The sequence below is a fragment of the Streptopelia decaocto genome (genome assembly GCF_964273445.1).
Source record: "Streptopelia decaocto genome assembly, chromosome: 12".
Lineage (NCBI taxonomy): Eukaryota > Metazoa > Chordata > Aves > Columbiformes > Columbidae > Streptopelia > Streptopelia decaocto.
The window spans coordinates 17,697,930-17,717,705 of NC_138667.1; the positions used below are offsets into that span (position 1 = coordinate 17,697,930).

Consider the following 19,776-nt stretch of genomic DNA (forward strand, 5'->3'; position numbering starts at 1 on the left):
CAACGCGGCGGGCGCGCTGGTGCGGCTGGCTCGTTGGACTACGAGGAGGTGCGCGAGGTGGGGCTGTGGGTGCGGGCGGAGGACGGCGGCGCGCCGGCGCTGAGCAGCAACGTGTCGGTGCGGCTGGTGATCGTGGGCGAGAACGACAACGCGCCGCAGGTGCTGTACCTGCTGCCAGTACCGGTTATGCTGGTGCGAGAGCGCGGGCAGCAGCAGCGCTCCGACACTGCTTCTCCGGCATCACACTGGTTTCTGCAGCTCGGATACGCTCCTGAGCGGAGGACGAAACAGTAGCCGCTGGCGTCCAGCGCTGTGTCTGGGCGAAAATTAGAAGAATCGCTGTACATGTCGCAGCCCGCTGTCGACAGGGAAAGAGACCCACGGAGCTCAACCCGTCGTCCCTCTTAGCCGTTTGTATAGCCGGCCGGGAGGCGCGTTCACGCCTAAGTCTTGCCTCCCTTCCCGTTCCTCAGGCTGAGACCCTGAATCAATGTCTCGCTGATCCCTTCCGTTCCCTCCGTGCTGCCCCGGCAGAGGACCTTGCCTGGTTTCCCCAGCCGGGGAAGGCGGCTCCGTCCCTCCGGGCTCAGCCTTCGTCTTACCGTCAGAAACACCTTGCGTTTGTCGTGCAGAAAGGATTGGCCGGGTGCTGCATAGAGAGGGGACTGACGTGGGGCAGGTGCCGGCGCTGCCCATGTGCTCGGGCTGACGCGGCAGCCCCGCAGAACTCTCGTGTCTCCGTCCTTGCGAGTGTGTAGAAAGACACTGAATGGCCGGGCGCTGCACAGGACGGGGGAAGACGGGGGCAGGTACCAGCGCTGCCCGTGCGCTCGGGCCGACGCGGCGGCTGCGCAAAGCTCTTGTCTCTCCGTCCCTGAGCTTCCCTCCCCGGCGCGCTGTTCGCCTGTCCTTCCGCGGGACCCCAGGCGGACGAACGACCGCAGCCGCGCAAGTGCGCGCGGGTCCGTGTGCCGGTGCGAGGCGGCAGCGCAGGCGGCGGCGGGCGCAGTCTCGCGGCGGGCCGCAGGGTGGCGCTCCCGGCCAAGACGTCGCCGAGCGGCCGCCAGCGCAGAGGCGGCCGAGCCAGATCCGTCCCTGCCCAGCCCAGCCCGGCCGGGCAGCAGCGGCGGCGAATGGAGGTGTGCGGCGTACTGTGCCACCCGCTGCCAGACCGTGGCAGCCGCTCTCCGGGTCGCTAGCCGGAGTCTGTGAGAAAGAAAGAGGGAGAGAGGGAGAGAAAGTGACCGCGCCCGCCGCGCTGCTGCCGGGCGCCGCTTTCCTCGGAGGACTGCGCGGACGATCCGCGAGACGGAGGCTGTCCCGGACCGGCCCGACATGGCGATCGCAAGGCAAGTGCTTTGTCTCTCTGCTTTCCTGTCTCTGCCGCACGTTCGCTCCCAGCCCCTGCGCTACTCCGTAGCCGAGGAGGGGGAGAGCGGCTCGGTGGTAGCCAACGTGGCGGAGGACGCGGGGCTGGCCCCGGCGCAGCTCTCGGCTCGCCGCGCCCGCCTGGCCTCGGAGGACGGCCGGCAGCACTTTCGCTTAGAGCGCGGCACCGGCCGCCTGGTCGTGGCGGAGAGGCTGGACCGGGAGGAGCTGTGCGGGCAGGCCGCTACCTGCACGCTGCCCTTCGAGCTCGTGTTGGCCAACCCCCTGCAGTTCTTGCGGGTCGAGGTGGCCGTGGAGGACATTAATGACCATGCGCCCGTTTTCCCGGAAGAACAAGTCACTTTTACGATTCCTGAAACGAGCAACCTGGGCTCGCGTTTCCAACTGGTAGGGGCTCAGGACCTGGATATTGGCAGCAACAGCATCCAGGCTTACAGCATCTCTCCCGAGAATGAGTACTTTAGTGTCTCCTTTGGAATTCAGAGTGGGGGTGAGAAGTATATTGAACTGGTCTTGGAAAAGCCGCTAGACAGAGAGGGGCAGGCAGACATGCATTTCACTGTCATTGCCATGGATGGGGGCTCTCCGCCCAGGAGTGGGACCACTGAAATCCTCATTATTGTTCTGGATGTAAATGACAATGCTCCAGTCTTCACACAGAAAGTGTACATTGCGAAGGTTTTGGAAAATGTGCCAGAGGGCTCTGTGGTTCTCAGTGTGGTGGCAACTGATCTGGATGCAGGACCTAATGGGGACATCTCCTATCAGTTCATCCCAGCGCTGGGCCAGAGTGACTCGGCATTTGTGATTGACCCTGTCAGTGGTGAAATTAGACTCTCAAAGCCTCTGGACTTCGAGGCAACAGAGAATCATGAGCTCACCGTGCAAGCCAGGGATGGTGGTGGCTTGTCAGCAATCTGCAAGGTGTTGGTGGAGGTGGTGGATGTGAATGACAATGCACCTGAGCTTGTGGTCAGTTCCTTCAGCAGCCCCCTCCCTGAAAACGCATTACCTGGGACAGTGTTCGCCCTCTTTGCTGTCAGGGACAGGGATTCTGGAGCCAATGGAAAGACCTCCTGTGCCCTTGAGGATCAGCTGTTGTTCTCTCTGCGTCCGGCCTATAAGAATTACTATGAGCTGGTGACTGTGAGCACGTTGGACCGGGAGGAGACTGCACAGTACATCCTGAGTGTCACAGCAGCAGATGCGGGGTCACCTCCTCTCACAACCACCCAGACCTTCACAGTGGACATCTCTGATGTGAATGACAATGCACCTGTCTTCAACCAGACATCATACACCATGTATGTGCGCGAGAATAATGTCCCCACGGTGCTTGTTGGAGTTGTCAGTGCTGCAGATGCTGACACAGGGTCGAATGCCAAGGTGACCTATTCCCTGTTACCAGCCCACCCCACAGAGCAGCCTCCCTGCTCCTGCATCTCTGTGAACTCTGAGAATGGGGATGTGTTTGTGCTGCGGCCTCTGGACTATGAGCAGATTAGGCAGGTTGAGGTCTTGGTGAGTGCTTCTGACACAGGGTCTCCTGTCCTCAGTGCCAACGTCACTGTCCGCCTTGTTGTGGTGGATGAGAATGACAATGCGCCACTGGTGCTGTACCCCTCACAGGACAGCAGCCCACCTTCCAGTGAGCTGGTGCCCATGTCAGCTGAGGCTGGGTACCTGGTCACCAAAGTGGTGGCTGTCGATGCCGACTCAGGGCAGAACTCGTGGCTCTCATACCATCTGCTGAAGGCCACTGACCCCGGGCTGTTTGTGGTGGGTGCCCAAAGTGGGGAGGTGCGGCTGAGGAGACCTGTGACGGAGAGAGATGCTGTGAAGCAGAAGCTTGTTGTTCTGGTGCGAGACAATGGGCAACCGCCGCTGTCAGCCACAGCGTCACTGAGCGCGCTCCTGCTCAGTGACTTCTCAGACGTGCGCATAACGCACAGCAGCCTGGCCACAGAGGATGATGGTGACTCCTTGACAATGTATTTAATCATTTCATTGGTCTTTGTCTCACTCCTCTTCCTCACATCCGTGGCAGCCTTAATTGCTCGCAAGGTGTGCATGAGAAGGGAGATCAAGGGTGGGCACGTGCTCTACGGTGCTGGCACCTTGCAGGGCGGCCTGGCCGATGTGGCTGCTGCAGGGACCCTGCCCCACCCCTATTGCTATGAGATCAGCCTCACAACAGGCTCGGGCAACAGCGAGTTCAAGTTCCTGAAGCCCATCCTCCCCAGCCTGCCACCACAGCACTGCACCATGGGCAGGGGCACTGATGGTGAACAGGATTTCCCCAGTTGCCCTATCACTATGGAGGACGTGGCACCAGACAACACAGGAATTCTTTCTGCGGAGCAGTTCAATAATCTTTCGTTTAAGTAGTGTGGAGTCAGCACAGCCAGAAGTTTCAGGCCTCATGAGTGGAAAGGATGTGGGTTCCAACATGTGGCAATGTTTCCTCCAGAGTAAATCTGCATTTGCAATTTGCAACATTGATTTCCCTCAGATTTTTAGTCAGGTGAAAACTTGTTTCCCCCTCAGAAGAAGAAACAGAATCATATAAAGGCTCCCTCAGATAGTTAATAGTATGTTCCAGTTCTCTTGGAGCCATTTCTGAAGTATTTCAAGAGTGAAGTTAGTTCCAGGCCCCCAGCTGAGTTCTTGGTTTTCTGTTAGGCAAGACAGTGGCCCTCTTCTGTGCTGTAAGACTATGGCACAGTCATGCAGACCAATTACCTGCTCACTGAAATACAGGTAGTCCTTCTGCTGGATTAAGAGAGCAAGGAAGTTGTGAGTATTGTGTTACAATATAAGTCAAGCACGGGGCTCTTTCTACTCTGGGTTCTGGATGTTTTTGTCTCTGGGATGTATGGCCTGTGTGTTTCACCTTCTGGTCACTATGTCTGTCTGTACAGATTTTGTGTGTCTGCATACGCTGCCCTACGGCTGTCTGTTGAAGCAGGGGGTTGCTCGCATTGAACCACTCTGATGCACAGAGTTCCAGCTCATCACGCAAGAAAGGTATTCTGCTGCATGTAAAAGAGCAGTCCCAGCTTCTCCAGGGGAGAGCAGCACCATGCACAATTAGACTTTGCTTTGGCACATTAAAGGGCAGTGCACAGGAGAGCTTTCTTCTTGTGATTGCCTTGAAATTGCAGCAGCAGGAACAATGTTGGTATAGACTGTAACTGTACAGAATTGTGAAGAACCATTCTTTGTCTCTGAGTACATTGTAAGGAAACTCCATGAGTCACCTCAAAGGAGTTTGTCCGAAGGTAGAATCAGATGAACTTGGAAAGGGTCATTGAGTTTGGTCCTGTCATTGTTGTTGCAGAATTCAGAGTCTTCTTGATGGGACTGGAAAGGTATCTTGAGATGATTTGCAGGGTTTGTGCAGAGCTTTTGTATTCACCTTTTGCCCTTTCTCCTTTGTGTACCATGTTTGACCTCTTCCTCTTAAGAAGGACTGTCATCCCACGTACAGTAACGGATTGTGTGAATGAAGGCAGTGTGACAGAATTTTTAGAAACCCTCAAGCTATCTTGTCTTACAATTATAAACTGTACCATCGTGAACTGCAATATATTTATGTCTAAAACATAAATGAAAAGAACAATGTTGGCATAGACTGTAACTGTACAGTTGTAAAAACACATTGATTGTCTTTGAGTGCATTGTAAGGAAACTCCTGAATTCACTTCCAAGGAGTTTGTCTAAAGGTAGAATTGATATGAACTTGGAAGTGGGCTATTGTGTTTGATCTTGTCATTGTTGTTGCCAAATTCAGAGACTTTTGCTGAGAGTGGAAAGATGTCCTGAGATAATTTTCTAGGTTTTTGTAGAGCTTTTGCATTCTCACTTTCGCCCTTTCTCGTTCTGCTTAGTGAATTGTATTTGAGCATTTCCTGGCCTATTCTTCATAAGAAGGACTGTCAACCCATGTATAATAACAGACTGTTCGAATGAATGCAGTGTGGCATGGAATATTTAGAAACACTCTGGCTGTGTTGTGCTGTTTTTATGTACTGCACCACTGTTAACCACGGTAGAGTTGTGTGTAAAAGTGAAATAAAGAGAACCCCTCAATGCCTTGTGTGGAGACAGTATTTGTAGAGATGTTCTTTTTGGGAAAGCTTTCAGGAGGCTGGATTTTTTTTCTCATTTTGTTCCCTTACTGAGGTAAGGTTGAGCAGGTACATTTCTGCAGTTTGGAGATGCAGCTGATAGAACATTCTGGAAAATCACAGGGGAAGGGAATTGCTGGCAGCTGTCTACAGGTCTTCAGAGCACTGAGCTTCTGGCTGTGACAGGACCCAGTTCGATCCAGATCAGGGGAAATACACCACTGCCCTAAGACTGACCCTGAGTGTGCAAAAGCCTCGTCCAAGCAATGAGGTGTTGGGAGTGACCTTTCCAACTCTCTGGACAGCTGAAGCTGCAGATGTGAACTGGGAGGTGTGTGAACATACAGTGTTTGTGACACTAAATGTGTAGGAGTTTCAGAAGATGGATGGCAGATGGACAGCACACTTCTTCCTTTGGGCAGTATTTGGGGGACTGCCAGGAAGTGAGCATTTGGTGGTTGAAAACAGCTACCAGGGAGAGGCTTTGCTCTCAGGAAATGCAGAGGACTACAGCTGTCCCTTCCACAAGCCCTGATGAAAAGTTAAGTCCTGAAGACAGACATCTTAAGTGCTGCTGACCACAAGATGATTGCATATGAAGAAGCGAATGGATCACTATCCACCTAACCTCAGTAGAATCATAGGATCATTTCAGTTGGAAAAGATCCTTGAGACAATTGAGTTCAACTGTAAAGAGAGAACTACCAAGTCCATCACTAAACCATGTCCCTGAGTGCTACATCAAGGGATGATGACTCAACTGCTTCCCAGGGGAGCTTGTTCCAGTGCTTGGCAATCCTTTTGCTGAAGAAATTTTTCTTATAATCCAATTTAAACTTCTTCTGGCGCTACTTAAGCAAATTTACTCTTGTTCTATCACTTGCTACTTGGGAAGAGACTGACATCTCTGTGCCTTTCAGGCACAGGCCTGTGCTGTGCTGTCCTGTACTTTGTTGTGCTGCACAAATCCTGTGGTGGAAGGATAAACTCAACTCATTGTAACTGAGGAATGTGCAAGCATCTCCCACATGGTGCTGGTGAGAAAGCCCTTTGCAAGCAAAATGTCCACATGGGAACTTCTTTTACTGTGACATCAAAAATGAGAATCTCTTTCTTGCAGAGAAGTCCTAAAATGGCTTGAATGACTGAAATGGGGGCACTCTTTCTTTTTTATGACAAGGGTCTGCATCTAGATCATTGATGATAATATTAAACAGACCTGGGCCTAGACCTGTACCCTGAGGAATAGCTGTGGTGACTGGTCACCAGTGAGGTGTCACCCCATTCATTTCAGCTATTTGAACTCTACACTTCAGCCACTTCTTCACCCAGTGCACTGTGAACCCGCTCATCTCACAGTTAGACAATGTGTTCAGAAGGATGCTGTGAGCCTTACTAAAATCCAGGAAAACTACAGCCACTGCCTTCATCCATGAGGCAGGTGACCTTATAATAGACAGATGTCAAATTAAACAGGAGTTTCCCTCGGTGAGCCCATGTTGACTGTGCCTGATTATTGTGTTGTTCTTTAAATGTTCTTTGATTAGTACCCACTATGATTTTCACCATAATTTTTCCAATAACTAAGGTTAGACAAACAGGTCTGTAGTTTCCTGGGTCTGTCCTCACGTCTTTCTTGTAAATTGGAAGGACACTGGCCAACTTCCAGTCAGCAGGGATGTCTGCAGACTCCCAAGACCTTTGGCAGATGATCAAGAGGGGTCCTCCTGTAAAATCCACCAGCTCTTTCAGTACTCTGGGATGAATCCCATCAGCCCCATGGACTTGTGAATATTCAGCTGATAGAGCTGGTCATTTACAACTTCAGTGTCCACCAATTCAAAGTCACTGTTCCCAAACTTGTGGTCCTCTGACTCAGTGGATGGGACAGCACAAGGTCTATCAGTATAATTGAAGCCTGAGGCAAGAAAAGCCTTTAGTGCCTCCACTTCTTCTTCATCCCTGTTATTCAAGTGACCAGCTTCAACAACTATCAATCCAGTGTTTTCTTTGGACCTCCTCTTGCTATTAATGTACTTTAAAAACCCTTTCTTGTTGTCCAACACACCACTGGCCAGTTTCATCTCTACTGATCTCTGGCCTTTCATCTCTTTTCCCTGCATAAGGGTACTGAACTATGCAATCTTCCTGCAAAGCCTGACCTTGCTTCCAGAGATGATACAATTGCTTTTTCCTCATGAGCTCTGTGAGTTCCCTGTTTTGCCAAGCTGCTCTTCTGTCCCACTTGTTAAATTTTGATGTAGTGGAATTGCCTGCTAAAAGCCCTTAACTGTACAGAGTTTTGAAAATCTGAAAAAGGGATCACTGATTTTGGTCTTATCATTTTTGCTCCCAAATTCAGACGCTTCTTGATGGGAGTGGAAAATTGTCCTGAGATGATTTTCTGAGTTTGTGTCAGAACATTTGCATTCTCCTTTTTGCCTGTACTACTTCTACTCTAAGAACCATCTTTGAGCATGGTCTTACATATTTCACTTAAGAATGACTGTCAACCCATGCAGATTGTTTGAATGAAGGCAGTGTGGCACAGGACATCTGAAACCTTCGCGCTATGTTGTGCTGCAGTCACAAACTGTGCCCTTCCGAACTGCAGTAGTGTTATGTGTAAAAGGGAAATAAAAATAATGCCTACTTGAATTGAGAAAGTAGTCTTTGTAGAAATGTTCTTATTGGGAAATCCCTGTCAAAGTTTTGGGAGTTTTTTGGAGATTTTTTTCTCATTTGGTCCCCTGCCTGAGGAAGGTGGAATGGTTATATTTCTGCAGTTTGGAGATGCAGCCAATAGAGCATTGAGAAAAATTGTGGGGAGGAGAGAAGTGCTGGCAGGTGTCTATGGCTCTCCTAAACCCCGAACTTCTGGCCATGACATCGAGATGTAAATGACTGACTATAGACTTAATCTGAGTAGAATTATAGAATAATTTCAATTGGAACAGGTCTCTGTTCAGGAACAGGTCCCAAGTCCAACTGTTAACCTTAAGACTACCAAGTCCACCAGTAAACCATATCGTTGAGCACCACGTCCTGGGGTGGCAACTTCCCTGGGCAGCCTTTGCCAATGCTTGACAATACTTCACGTGGATGAAGTTTTCCTAGCACCCGATCTAAACTTCCCCCAGTGCAGCTTGAGGCTAATTCCTGTCATGCTATCACCTGTTCCTTGGGAAGAGACTGACACCCAGCTCCTTACAATCTCCATTCAGCCACAGGCCTGAGATGTCCTGTACCGTGTTGTGCTGCAGAAATTTTGTAGCAGAATGATAAACTCAGCTCATTGTAAACAAGGAACATGCAGGGAGCTCCCACTTTGGACTGGTGAGTCAACCACCTGTGATAAAGAGATTTTTTTTTTTTTTTTTTTACTGTGACACTCAAAATAATTAAGAGAATTATTTTCTTGCAAAGAAGCATTGTAATGTCTTGAATGCCTGAAAAGTGGGTGCTGATTCGTTTCTATGACCAGGATCTGCATGTCACATTGTTGGTGGCTGAAGTCTGTGTAATGCTCCTCTGCTCAGGGTTCTCCACATCTAAAAGGAAGTAGATTTATCTGTGCTAATCTGTCCCAATGGTGTGAGGTATAATCGACACAGTTGTGAATGAGACTAAATGAGCACTTGTCTCTCAGTGAGATGAAAGGAACCAGGCTCTCCTGATGTAAGACTGCTGGCCTTTTGGGATGATCCAGTTTGACGGTTCGTGTGTCTCATGCAGTTCATGACCCGATGGCTTATTCCTGTTTCTACCCCAAGAGAGGGAGGAGACTATTTTGTGCACTGGGTGGCCTGAACAAGCTTCTGAGGTTTCCCGAGGTGCTCGTCGGAAGTGCCGTTGAGGAAGCAATGGGAATGGCAGGGCTTGTCAGAGAGACTCCTGGATTCACGCATGTCCCTGATGGTGTAAGCACTTTTGTCAGGGATGCTGGCAAACGCAGGCATGCAGCAAGCGCTGTTGGCAGAACAGGCGGCGATGCAGTGGCCGCTGCCCAGCGCCAGAGCGCAGAAGGTGCTATCGGCAGATGAGTGTTTTCACCGTTCGGTCTAGAGAAGTCCTTCGAGTACTGTTATCGTGTGGTGACGGCGAGAGAGCTGGACCGGGAGGAACTTTCTTAGAACAACGTGACGGTGAGGACGGCGGGTCGCCGGCGCTGTGGAGCAGCGCAGTGCTGTGGCTGCGGGTGCTGGACGTGAACGACAACGCGCCGGTGTTCGCGGAGGCGCTACAGCGCCCGTGTGCCCGAGAACAACGCGGCGCGCGCGCTGGTGCGGCTGGTGCGGAGGGTGCGGGCGTGGGACGCGGACTGGGGGCAGAACGCGCGCGTGCGGTACCGGCTGGGGGAGGGGCGTGTGCGGGGCGCGCCGCTGTCGTCGTACGTGTCGGTGGAGGCGGAGACGGGCGCGCTGTACGCGCTGCGCTCGTTCGACTACGAGGAGGTGCGCGAGGTGGGGCTGTGGGTGCGGGCGGAGGACGGCGGCGCGCCGGCGCTGAGCAGCAACGTGTCGGTGCGGCTGGTGATCGTGGACGAGAACGACAACGCGCCGCAGGTGCTGTACCCGCCGGCGACGCCGTTTATGCTGGTGCGAGAGCGCGGGCAGCAGCCGCGTTCCGACACTGCTTCTCTGGCATCACGCTGCTTCTTCTAGCTCAGCTACCCTCCCAAGCAGAGGACGAAGCAGTAACCGCTGGCGTCCAGTGGGACCTGCTCACCACCTACCTCATCACCTCCCTGCGCTACGTCTCGTTCTGGGCTTTTCCTCCTCTCCGTCCTCGCCAGTTCTTCAGCCAAGCTCTGCTATGCTCGTCTCCGGCACGCCTCTCGCATCGATTTCGAAACCGACAGTGTGGATAGGGCAGCAACGGGCACCCTGGAGCCGGCTTACCACTAGGAATAGCGTATGAACAGCGCCTCGGTCAGGAGCCAATACTCGTTCCTCAGCAGCGCTGAGTCGCCGCGGGCAAGGACTAAGAATCGCTGTGCACGTCGCAGCCCGTAGGCCACAGGGAAACCGATCCAGGGAGCTCAGACCCTCTTTCCAATCAGCCGATTGACTATCCGGCCGTCAGGCACGTCCACGCCTGAGTCTTCCTGGGACCAGCCTCCATTCACCTTCCTCAGCCTGAGACTCCTGAGTTCATGTCGCGCCAAGACCTTACGTTCCCTGCTTGCTGCCCCGGCGGAAGCCCTTGCCCGGTTTCTGCGACCGGGTTAAGAGGCTCCGTCCCTACGGGTGCAGCCTCCGCCGGACGGTGTCCGTGGTTAACACCCTGTATTTGCTTGTCTCTCTGTTTCTCCAAGCTTACGGATTGGCAACCCTGAAACCAGGCGCGCACACCTATTCGCGTGCGCTGAGCAGCGAAGACAGGGGGAAGAGCGGGGAGGAAAGTGGCGGAGCGGCCCGTGCTCTCGGGTTGAGGCGGCGGACCCGCAGCAGTCTCGTCACTCCGTTCCTGCGCTTCCTTCCGCGGCGCGGTGTGCGGGTCCCAGGCGGGCGAGCGGCCGCAGCCGCGCGAGTGCATACGGGTCCGTGTGCCAGTGCGAGGCGGCGGCGCGGGCAGCGGCGGGCGCAGTCTGGCGGCGGGCCGCGGGGTGGCGCTCCTGGCCAAGGCGTCGCCGAGCGGCTGCGAGCGGGTTGGCTGCCGAGCCCAGCCCGGCCCTGCCCAGCCGAGCCCAGCCCGGCCGTGCAGAAGCGACGGGGGAGATCGGCAGTGAGCGGTGCCCCGTGCCATCCGCTGCCGGACCGCGGCAGCCGCTCTTCGGACCGCGCAGCCGGACTCGGCGAGAAGCAGGAGGGAGGGAGGGCGGGCGGCCGTCAGCCGCTGCGCCGCGCGGCGTTGCTGCCGGGCGCCTCTTTTCGCGGAGGAGTACGCGGACGATCCGCGAGACGGAGGCTGTCCCGGACCGGCCCGACATGGCGATCGCAAGGCAAGTGCTTTGTCTCTCTGCTTTCCTGTCCCTGACGCACGTTCGCTCGCAGCCCCTGCGCTACTCCGTAGCCGAGGAGGGGGAGAGCGGCTCGGTGGTAGCCAACGTGGCGGAGGACGCGGGGCTGGCCCCGGCGCAGCTCTCGGCTCGCCGCGCCCGCCTGGCCTCGGAGGACGGCCGGCAGCACTTTCGCTTAGAGCGCGGCACCGGCCGGCTGCTCGTGGCGGAGAGGCTGGACCGGGAGGAGCTGTGCGGGCAGGCCGCTACCTGCACGCTGCCCTTCGAGCTGGTGCTGGTCAACCCTCTGCAGTTTTTGCGGGTCGAGGTGACCGTGGAGGACATTAATGACCATGCGCCCGTTTTCCCGGAGGAACAAATTACTTTTAAGATCCCTGAAACGAGCAACCCGGGCTCACGTTTCCCATTGGTGGGGGCTCAGGACCTGGATATTGGCAGCAAAAGCATCCAGGCTTACAGCATCTCTCCTGAGAACGTATACTTTAATGTCTCTTTTGGGATTCGTAGTAACGGTGACAAATACGCGGAACTGGTCTTGGAAAAGTCATTAGACAGAGAGGAGCAGTTGGAGATGGGATTCAGACTCATTGCGATGGATGGTGGCTCTCCGCCCAGGAGTGGGACCACACATATCCGCATTATTGTTCTAGATGTAAATGACAATGCTCCAGTCTTCACGCAAGATCGGTATGTTGGGAAGGTTTTGGAAAACGCACCAGAGGGCTTTGTGATTCTCAGTGTGGTAGCAACTGATCTGGATGTTGGACCTAATGGGGACATCTCCTATCAGTTCAGCCAAGGAGGGAGCCAGAGTGACTCAGCATTTGTCATTGACCATGTGAGTGGTGAAATAAAACTCACAAAGCCTCTGGACTTTGAAGCTGCAGAGAGATATGAACTCAGTGTGCAGGCCACAGATGGTGGTGGCCTCTCAGCAATCTGCAAGGTGTTGGTGGAGGTGGTGGATGTGAATGACAATGCACCCGAGCTCGTGGTCAGTACCTTCAGCAACCCCCTCCCTGAGAACGCATTACCTGGGACAGTGGCTGCTGTCTTTAATGTCAAGGACAGAGATTCTGGAGCCAATGGGAAGATCTCCTGTGCCCTTGAGGACCAGCTGTCATTCTCCCTGCGTCCAGCTTATAAGAATTACTATGAGCTGGTGACTGTGAGCACGTTGGACCGGGAAGAGACTGCACAGTACATCCTGAGTGTCACAGCAACTGACGCAGGGTCACCTCCTCTAACAACCACCCAGACCTTCACAGTGGACATCTCTGATGTGAATGACAATGCACCTGTCTTCAGCCAGACATCATACACCATGTATGTGCATGAGAATAATGTCCCCATGGTGCTTGTTGGAGCTGTGAGTGCTGCAGATGCTGACACAGGGTCCAATGCCAAGGTGACCTATTCCCTGTTACCAGCCCACCCCACAGAGCAGCCTCCCTGCTCCTGCATCTCTGTGAACTCTGAGAATGGGGATGTGTTTGTGTTGCGGCCTCTGGACTATGAGCAGGTGAAGCAGATCGAGGTCTTGGTGAGTGCTTCTGATGCTGGGTCTCCTGCCCTCAGTGCCAACGTCACTGTCCACCTTGTTGTGGTGGATGAGAATGACAATGCACCACTGGTGCTGTACCCCTCACAGGACAGCAGCCCTCTGTCCAGTGAGCTCGTGCCCATGTCATCTGAGGCAGGTTACCTGGTCACCAAAGTGGTGGCTGTCGATGCTGACTCAGGGCAGAACTCGTGGCTCTCGTACCACCTGCTGAAGGCCACTGACCCTGGGCTGTTTGTGGTGGGTGCCCAAAGTGGGGAGGTGCGGCTGAGGAGGCCCGTGACAGAGAGAGATGCTGTGAAGCAAAAGCTTGTTGTTCTGGTGCGAGACAATGGACAACCACCGCTGTCAGCCACAGGGTCACTGAGTGCTCTCCTGATTAATGACTTCTCAGATGTGCGGACAACACACAGCAGCCTGGCTATGGAGGATGAGGGTGATTCCCTAACAATGTATTTAATAATTTCATTGGTCTTTGTTTCAATCCTCTTCCTCACTTCTATGGCAGCCTTCGTCACTCACAAGGTGTGCAAGGGAAAGGAGCTGAAGGGTGGGCATGTGCTTTATGGTGCTGGAAACTTGCAGGGTGGCCTGGCTGATGCAGTTGCTGCAGGGACCCTGCCCCACCCCTATTGCTATGAGATCAGCCTCACAACAGGCTCGGGCAACAGTGAGTTCAAGTTCCTGAAGCCCATCCTCCCCAGCCTGCCACCACAGCACTGCACCATGGGCAGGGGCACAGATGATGAACAGGATTTCACCTGTGGCCCTATCACCCTGGAGGATGTGGCACCAGCCCAGCCAGGGATGCTCTCTGCAGAGCAGTTCAATAGTCTTTAACTAGTGTGGAGTCAGCACAGCCAGAGGTTTCAGGCATTGTGATAGGAAGGGATGTAAGTTTCAACATGTGGCAATGTTTTCTCCAGAGTAAATCTGCATTTGCAATTTGCAACATTGACTTCCCTCAGATTTTTAGTCAGGTGAAAACTTGTTTCCCCCTCAGAAGAGAAACAGAATCATCTAAGGGCTCCCTCAGACAATAATATGTTCCAGTTCTCTTGGAGCCATTTCTGAAATATTTCAAGAGTGAAGTTAGTTCCAGGCCCCCAGCTGAGTTCTTGGTTTTCTGTTAGGCAAGACAGTGGCCCTCTTCTGTGCTGTAAGACTATGGCACAGTCATGCAGACCGGTTACCTGCTCACTGAATGCACATAGTCCTTGTGCTGGATCAAGAGAGCAAGGAAGTTGTGAGTATTGTGTTACAATAAGGTGCAAACACAAGGCTCTTTCTACTCTGGGTTCTGGATGTTTTTGTCTCTGGGGTGTGTGGCCTGTGTGTTTTGCCTTATGGTCACTATGTCTGTCCGTACAGATTTTGTGTGTCTGCATACACTGCCCTACGGCTGTCTGTTCAAGTAGGGAGTTGCTCACATTCAACCACTCTGATGCACAGAGTTCCAGCTCATCAGGCAAGAAAGGTATTTTGATGCACGTAAAAAAGTAGTTCCAGCTTCTCCAGTGGAGAGCAGCAACATGCAGAATGAGACTTCGCTTTGGCACATGAAAGGGGGGTGGGCGAGAGGGCTTTCTCCTTGGGATTGCCTTGAAATAACAGCAGCACAAATAATGTTGGTAGAGACTGTAACTGTACAGAATGGTTAAGAACCGTTCTTTGTCTCTGAGTACATTGTAAGGAAACTCCATGAGTCACCTCAAAGGAGTTTGTCCGAAGGTAGAACCAGATGAACTTGTAAAGGTCATTGAGTTTGGTCCTGTCATTGTTGTTCCTGAATTCAGAGTCTTCTTGATGGGACTGGGAAGGTATCTTGAGATGATTTGCAGGATTTGTGTAAAGCTTTTTGCATTCTCCTTTTTGCCCTTTCTCCTTCTTTGTGAGCTGTGTTTGAGTATTATCTTACTTATTCCTCATAAGAAGGACTGTCACTGCATCTATAGTAACAGAGTGTGAAAGAATGCAGTGTGGCATGGAATATTTGGAAACCATTGTACTGTGTTGTGTTGCACTTATAAACTGTACCATTATTAACCATGATACTGTTGTGTGTAAAAGTGAAATAAAGAGGACCTTCAATTCCTTGTGTGGAACAGAGATGTCCTTTTTCAGAAGGATTTCAGGAGGCTGGAGTATGTTTTTTCTCATTTTGTTCCTTTACTGAGGTAAGATTGAGCAGCTACATTTCTGCAGTTTGGAGATGCAGCTGATTGAGCATTCTGGAAAGATGCGGGAGAAGGGAATTGCTGGCAGGTCTCTACAGGTCTTCAGAGCACTGAGCTTCTGGCTGTGACAGGACCCAGTTTGATCCACATTAGGGGAAACTGGCCTCTGCCCTAAGAGTGATCCTGGGTGTGCAAAGGCCTCATTAAAGCAGTGAGGGGTGGGGAGGAGTGAGCTTTCCAACTCTCCTGACAGCTCCAGCTTCAGATGGGAACTGGGAGGTGTTTGAACATAAAGTTTTTGTGACACTACAGGCATCTGGTGGGTGAAAACAGCTACCAGGGGGAGGCTTGATTGTTGGGAAATGCAGAGGACTACAGCTGTCCCTTCCACAAGCCCTGATGAAGAGATAAGTCTGGAAGACAGGCTGGTGAAGTGCTGCTGACCACAAGATGACTGCACACAGAGGAGTGAATGGTCCACTATCCAGTTAATCTCAGTAGAATCGCAAACATTTATGTTGGTAAAAATCCTTGAGACCATTGAGTCCAACTGTAAACATGGATCCACCAGGTCTGTCATTAACAATGTCCCTGAGTGCTCCATCAAGGGATGATGACTCAACTACTTCCATGGGGAGCTTGTTGTAGTGCTTGACAATCCTTTTGCTGAAGAAATTCTTCTTAACATCCAATCTAAACTTCTCCTGGTGCTACTTAAGCAAATTTGCTCTTGTCCTATCACTTGTTACTTGGGAAGAGACTGACATCCACTTCCTTCCAGCCTCCTTTCAGGCACAGACCCCGCACAGTGCTGTCCTGTACTTTGTTGTGCTGTGCAAATTCTGTGGTAGAAGGATAAATTCAGCTCATTGAAACTGAGGAATGTGCAAGCATCTCCCACGTGGTACTGGTGAGAAAGCCCTCTGCAAGCAAAAAGCCTACATGGGAACTTCTTTTACTGCGACAACAGAACTAACAAAGAGAATTTCTTTCTTGGACGAAAGTCCTAAAAGTGCTTGAATGACTGAAACAGGGGCACTCTTCTTTTCTATGACAAGGGTCTGCATCTAGATCATTGATGAAAGTATTAAACAGAGCTGGGCCTAGAAATGTACCGTGAGGAACACCTGTGGTGATTGGTCACCAGCAAGATGTCCCACCATTCATTACAGTGCTTTGCGCTATACACTTCAGCCACTTCTTCATTCAGACCACTGTGAACCTGCTTTTCTCACAGTTGTTCAATGTGTCCAGAAGGATGCTGTGAGGGACAGTATCTAAAGCCTTACTAAAAACCAGAAAAAATACAGCCACCACCTTCCCTTCATCTGTGAGGCGGGTGAGCTTCTCATAGACAGATGTCAAATTAAACAGGACTTTCCCTTGGTGAGCCCATGTTGACTTGTGCCTGATTATTATGTTGTTCTTTAAATGTTCTTTCAGTAGTACCCACTATGATTTTCACCATATTTTTTCCAGGAACTGAGGTTAGACAAACAGGTCTGTAGTTTCCTGGGTCTGTCCTCACACCCTCTTGTAAACTGGAAGAACCCTGGTCAGCTTCCAGTCAGCAGGGACGTCTGCAGACTCCCAAGACCTTTGGCAGACGATCAAGAGGGGTCCTCCTGTAAAATCCACCAGCTCTTTATGTACTCTGGGATTAATCCCATCAGCCCCATGGACTTGTGAACATTCAGCTGATAGAGCTGGTCCCTTACATTTCAGTGTCCACCAATGGCAAGTCACTGTTCCCAAACTTGTGGTCCTCTGACTCAGTGGATGGGACAGCACAGGTTCTATAGGTATAATTGAAGCCTGAGGCAAGAAAAGCTTTTAGTACCTCCAGTTCTTCTTCATCCCTGTCAGTCAAGTGACCAGCTTCAACAACTATCAATCCAATGTTTTCTTTGGACCTCCTCTTGCTATTAGTGTACTTTAAAAACCCTTTCTTGTTGTCTGATACACCACTGGCCAGTTTCATCTCTACTGGTCTCTGGCCTTTCATGTCTTTTCCGTGCATAAGGGAACCAAACTATGCAATGTTCCTGCAAAGCCTGACCTTGCTTCCAGAGATGATATGATTTCTTTTTCCTCATGAACTCTCTGAGGAGTTCCCTATTTACCAAGCAGGTCTTCTGTCCCACTTGTTAAATTTTGATGCAGTGGAATAGCCTGTTAAAAGGTGGTAAGTATACAGAGTTGTGAAAACACATTAATTGTCTTGAATGTATTGTAAGGGAACTCCAGAAGTTGCTTCAAAGGATTTTGTCTGAAGGCAGAATCAAGATGAACTTGGAAATGGGCCATTGACTTTTGTCTTATCATTGTTTTTCCCAAATTCAGACGCTTCTTGATGGGAATGGAAAACTGTCCTGAGATGATTTTTCTGGTTTTGTGTTAGAGCATTTGTATTCTCATTTTTGCCTGTTCTCCTTCTACTATAAGAACCATCTTTGAGCATTGTCTTGCGTATTTCTCGTAGGAATGACTCTTACCCGATGTATAATAACAGACTGTTTCAATGAAGGCAGTGTGGCACAGAACATCTGAAACCCTCACGCTGTGTTGTGCTATAGTCATAAACTGTGACCTTCAGAAGTGCAATGCAGTTATGTGTAAAAGTAAAAGAAAAATAACGCCCATTTGAGTTGAGAGAGTAGCTTGTAGTGATGTCCTTATTGGAAAACCTCTGTCAAAGTTTTCAAGAGGCTGGGAGGTTTTTTTCTCATTTCTTCCCCTGGCTGAGGAAGGTGGAGTGGGTACATTTCTGCAGTTTGGAGATGCAGCCAATAGAGCACTGAGGAAAATTTTGGGGAGGACAGAATTGCTGGCAGGCCTCTATGGCTCTCCTAAACCTTGAGTTCTGGCGGGACATCGAGGTATAAAAGATTGACTATTCAATTAACCTGAGTAGAATAATTTCAGTTAGAACAGATCCCTGGGACGACCAAGTCCAACAGTTAACCTTAAGACTACCAAGTCCACCGGTAAACCATGTCCTTGAGCACCACGTCCTGGGAAGGCAGCTCAACCACTTCCCTGGGCAGCCTTTGCCAATGCTTGACAATATTTGATGTGCATGAAGTTTTCTTAGCATCCAAATTTAAACTTCCCCTGGTGCAACTTGAGGCTGTATCCTCTCATGCTCTCACCTGTTCCTTGGGAAGAGACTGACACCCAGCTCCTTACAATCTCCATTCAGGCACAGGCCTGAGATGCCTTGTACTGTGTTGTGCTGCAGAAATTTTGTAGCAAAAGGATAAACTCCACTCATTGTAAACAAGGAACATGCAGGGAGCTCCCACTTTGGTCTGCTGAGATCGTCACCTGTGATAGAGAGGTCCATATGGGAATTCTTTTACTGTGACACTCAAAATAATTACGAGAATAGCTTTCTTGCAAAGAAGTATTGTAATGTCTTGAATGACTGAAATGCAAGTGCTTATTCTTTTCCATGAACAGGTTCTGCATGGCATGGTCTGTATGGCTGGAGTGCTGTGTGATGCTTCTATGCTCAGGGTTTCCCACATCAAAAGGGATGTCGTTTTATATGTGTTAATCTCTAGAAACGGTGTGAGCTATAATAGACAGAGTTGTGAATGAGACTAAATGAGCATGTATCTCTCAGTGAGCTGAAAGGAACCAGGCTCTCTCTCAGGTGGTGTAAGACTGCTGGCCTTTTGGGATGATCCATTTTGACGGTTCGTGTGTCTCATGCAGTTCATGACCCGATGGCTTATTCCCGTTTCTACCCCAAGAGAGGGAGGAGACTATTTTGTGCAATAGAGGGCCTGAACACGCTGCTGAGGTTTCCCGAGGAGCTCGTCGGAGGTGCCGTTTAGGAAGCAATACGGTGGCCAGGACTTTTCAGAGAGACTCTCCTAAACGCACGCATGTCCGTGATGGTGTAAGCGCTGTTGTCAGGGATGCTGGCAAGCGCGGGGATGCAGCAGGCGTTGTTGGCTGAACAGGAGTGGGAGGGCGGCGATGTAGTGGCCGCTGCCCAACACCAGAGCTTAGCAGTTGCTATCGGCAGATGAGTGTTTCCACCGTTGCGTCTAGAGAAGTCCTTCGAGGAGTGTTACCGTGTGGTGACGGCGAGAAAATAGACTAGCAGGAGGTGTGGGAGTACAACGTGACGGTGCGGGCGGCGGACAGCGGGTCGCCGGTGCTGTGGAGCAGCGCGGTGCTGTGACTGCGGGTGCTGGATGTGAACGACAACGCGCCGGTGTTCGCGGAGGCGCGCTACAGCGCCCGCGTGCCCGAGAACAACGCGGCGGGCGCGCGGGTGCGGAGGGTGCGGGCGTGGGACGCGGACTGGGGGCAGAAAGCACGCGTGCGGTACCGGCTGGGGGAGGGGCGTGTGCGGGGCGCGCCGCTGTCGTGGTCCGTGTCGGTGGAGGCGGAGACGGGCGCGCTGTACGCGCTGCGCTCGTTCGACTACGAGGAGGTGCGCGAGGTGGGGCTGTGGGTGCGGGCGGAGGACGGCGGCGCGCCGGCGCTGAGCAGCAACGTGTCGGTGCGGCTGGTGATCGTGGACGAGAACGACGACGCGCC

The 19,776-nt window shown here is 51.8% G+C and overlaps 1 protein-coding gene across 1 annotated transcript; it reads left to right on the forward strand.

Annotated features, from left to right (window-relative positions):
* Positions 1–1,298: 1,298 nt before the first annotated feature.
* On the forward strand, positions 1,299–15,147 carry LOC309445309 (uncharacterized protein). The gene is given in 5 exon segments (XM_082063939.1): positions 1,299–3,773; positions 9,585–9,755; positions 9,757–10,142; positions 10,184–10,379; positions 10,837–15,147. Coding segments are annotated over 5 exon segments (6,237 nt in total). The 5' UTR covers positions 1,299–1,335; the 3' UTR covers positions 13,883–15,147.
* Positions 15,148–19,776: the final 4,629 nt, after the last annotated feature.